Source organism: Galeopterus variegatus, unplaced genomic scaffold (genome assembly GCF_000696425.1).
Source record: "Galeopterus variegatus unplaced genomic scaffold, G_variegatus-3.0.2 Scaffold5411, whole genome shotgun sequence".
NCBI lineage: Eukaryota > Metazoa > Chordata > Mammalia > Dermoptera > Cynocephalidae > Galeopterus > Galeopterus variegatus.
The window spans coordinates 259,565-262,556 of NW_007731522.1; the positions used below are offsets into that span (position 1 = coordinate 259,565).

A 2,992-nucleotide genomic window follows, 5' to 3' on the forward strand; every position below is an offset into this window, starting at 1 on the left:
GGGGGGGGGGGGGGGGGGGGGGGGGGAGATGACATTAATAAATTTTATTGCTCACACATTAAAACAATAATATTTTGAAAGTACTGGATTAAATAATTACAGTCAATTTTACCTGTAACTTTCTTAAATGTGGCCATGAGAAAATTTAAAATTACATACATGGCTCACATTTTCTAGGTTTTTTAAAATTATTTTTTGTTCTTTTTAGTAACCAAATAAAACTTATATATACTTATCATATACAAAATGTTGTTGTGATATATGTATACATGTGCAATGGATAAACTGACCTAACTGACAAATATATTGCCTCACATACTTAATATTGTTTTGTTGTGAAAACACTTAAAATCTACACTCTTACGAATTTCAAGAACACAATACATTGTTATTGACTATAGTCACCATGTTGTGTAACAGATCTCTTGATGAAATGCATCTTTAAAATAAGGATATAAATGGGCTGGCCAGTTAGTTCAGTTGGTTAGAGCGTGGTGCTGATAACACCAAGGTCCAGGTTGATCCCTGTACCCACCAGCCACCAAAAAAAAATACACACACACACACACACAACGAGCCTGTCCTAATTAAACCCCCAAAACAATTACTTTCTGTGGAAGAAGATTAAATTCTGTATTAAATTCTGTTTGAGTCATCCCAGTATACTAATTAGCAAAGACATTTGCAGAAAAAAGCAATATGCCTCATTAATGAGAAATTACCTGCGTAATATTTTTAGAAGACATAATTGCCTGATTATAGAATATGCGGCCAAAGTGATTTCGATCTGGAAATACATCTGCTTGTTGAGGTAAGTTTGCCCCTCCTGAATCAACTNGGTCCAGGTTGATCCCTGTACCCACCAGCCACCAAAAAAAAATACACACACACACACACACAACGAGCCTGTCCTAATTAAACCCCCAAAACAATTACTTTCTGTGGAAGAAGATTAAATTCTGTTTGAGTCATCCCAGTATACTAATTAGCAAAGACATTTGCAGAAAAAAGCAATATGCCTCATTAATGAGAAATTACCTGCGTAATATTTTTAGAAGACATAATTGCCTGATTATAGAATATGCGGCCAAAGTGATTTCGATCTGGAAATACATCTGCTTGTTGAGGTAAGTTTGCCCCTCCTGAATCAACTGAAGACAAGGAAAATGAGAGAAATAAATCGATCTCTATGAACAAAATATGCTAAGTACAAGAAGACATACCAGTGATAGCATCGTTCTTAATCACATTCACCAAAAACTTGCCCTATCTTTCTAAACTATTCTAGACCCTCTTTCTCCATTCCCCCAATTCAGCCAAAAGGATTCACTGTTTTCCCCAACCCCTTCAGGCTTTCCTGCCTCTGTGCAAAATTCTCCTTGAAATGTTTAAGACATTTTCTCCTTTAAGGACCCACTAAAATCCCAGAAACACCATAAATTTCTAACAGTTGAGCTGAAAAAGGATCTTTCCCTCTTCTAAGCCAATACAAAAACCATCTATAGAATCCACGGGACAAGTTATCACATATTACCGTCAGATACTGTTTTTATTGCAGATTGGAATGGTGGATAAGAATGAGTTCGAAACAGGGCTTATTACTTCTTAGCTGTGTATTACAGGTATGTTTCCTAGCCACTGTATTTCTTGGTTTCCTTACCCATGAAATGAAGATAACAATAGCAGCTATCCCATATAGTTGTTATTAGGATGACATGAAATAATGTATGTAAAGCACTTAGCACCTACCCTGAATGCACACAGTAGATATTTAAAAATTAGCTAGTCCTATGCTTATCATTATTGCCTACAACCATTAAGTCTTTTACCATCACTTAACACATTATATCCTGTCTCTAATTCATTAAGAGTTCACTGAGAAAACATAAAACTCTTTACTGTATCCCCTGCAGTGTCTGGCACAGCACCTACAAGCAGCTGGGCCTCATTTGCTATTTTCTGTACATGTAAAGCAGGTCACATTGTGAGTCAACCAGGTAAATGCACTTTCCCAGAAAAAAAAAAAATCTCTCCATCAGTACCTGTTCAGATACCTGCATAAATGAACAATATACATCTGAGTTTTTATCACCAACATTCAGGAAGTACCAATTTTACACTGCTTTGCTCTCAGGTCTTTTTTGAAATATCCTTTGATTTAAACGTATTTTAATTTCAAGTATAAATTTACTTTCATTGGAAATTAACTTTATTTTAAATTACATCTGCTCAAATTATATAATACTCAAGCATCTAATACAGTATTTGGCACTCAAGAGATCAATAAATATTAGCAATTATTTTTTCATAGTTTGAACGCATTATGGTTAATAGAAAAACAAAATATATGGAAGAAAAACTCCACACACATAGAGAAAAAGCTGGCATACACCAAGATATTATCAGGGGTTAATCCTTAGCGATATTATGGGTAGTTCTTGTTTATTTTCCCCCCCAGAGTTTTCAGCAAAGAACATGTGTTTCCTTTGTAATTATGGGAGAAATCAAGTTTTTTAAAATATCCACTGATAATGTTGTATATACACCCTTTTAAACAGTCTTACACTTTACCAACTAATAATAATTTCTCTAGTAACTGTTGTGACTTGCCTAAGTAGATGCAGGGAAGCCTGTTTTCTAGTGCGATCTCTTGTGCTCGTAGATGTTTTTTCACAGTGACCGGGTAGTAGGTGCCTCCTTTGACAGTGGCATCATTGGCAACAATCATGCACTCTACTCTGAAAGGCAGAAATGTCATGGGAAAGAGAGTATGAGAGATTTCTGCAAAATTAAAGACCGATTACAGCTCAGTACAAGACACTCCAATACAACCTTCAACTTCTAGTACATATCACCAATGACACTCATCAGACAATCTTATGATGCAAAAGCAAGCTTTCATCATGGTTCACATCATCATGTACATAAGATAAAAGGATCACTTTTTTTTTTTTTTTTTGTCTTTTTCCGTGTCCGGCAACGGATGCAACCC

The 2,992-nt window shown here is 35.5% G+C and overlaps 1 protein-coding gene across 1 annotated transcript in view; it reads right to left on the minus strand.

Annotated features, from left to right (window-relative positions):
- MCCC2 (methylcrotonoyl-CoA carboxylase 2 (beta)) overlaps positions 1–2,731 on the minus strand; it is a 36,659-nt gene extending 33,928 nt beyond the window's left edge. Inside the window, 2 exon segments of the mRNA XM_008589398.1 lie at positions 1,039–1,151; positions 2,611–2,731. Of these exon segments, the coding sequence (XP_008587620.1) occupies positions 1,039–1,151; positions 2,611–2,728 (231 nt within the window). The 5' untranslated portion in view covers positions 2,729–2,731.
- Between the last annotated feature and the right edge of the window lie 261 nt (positions 2,732–2,992).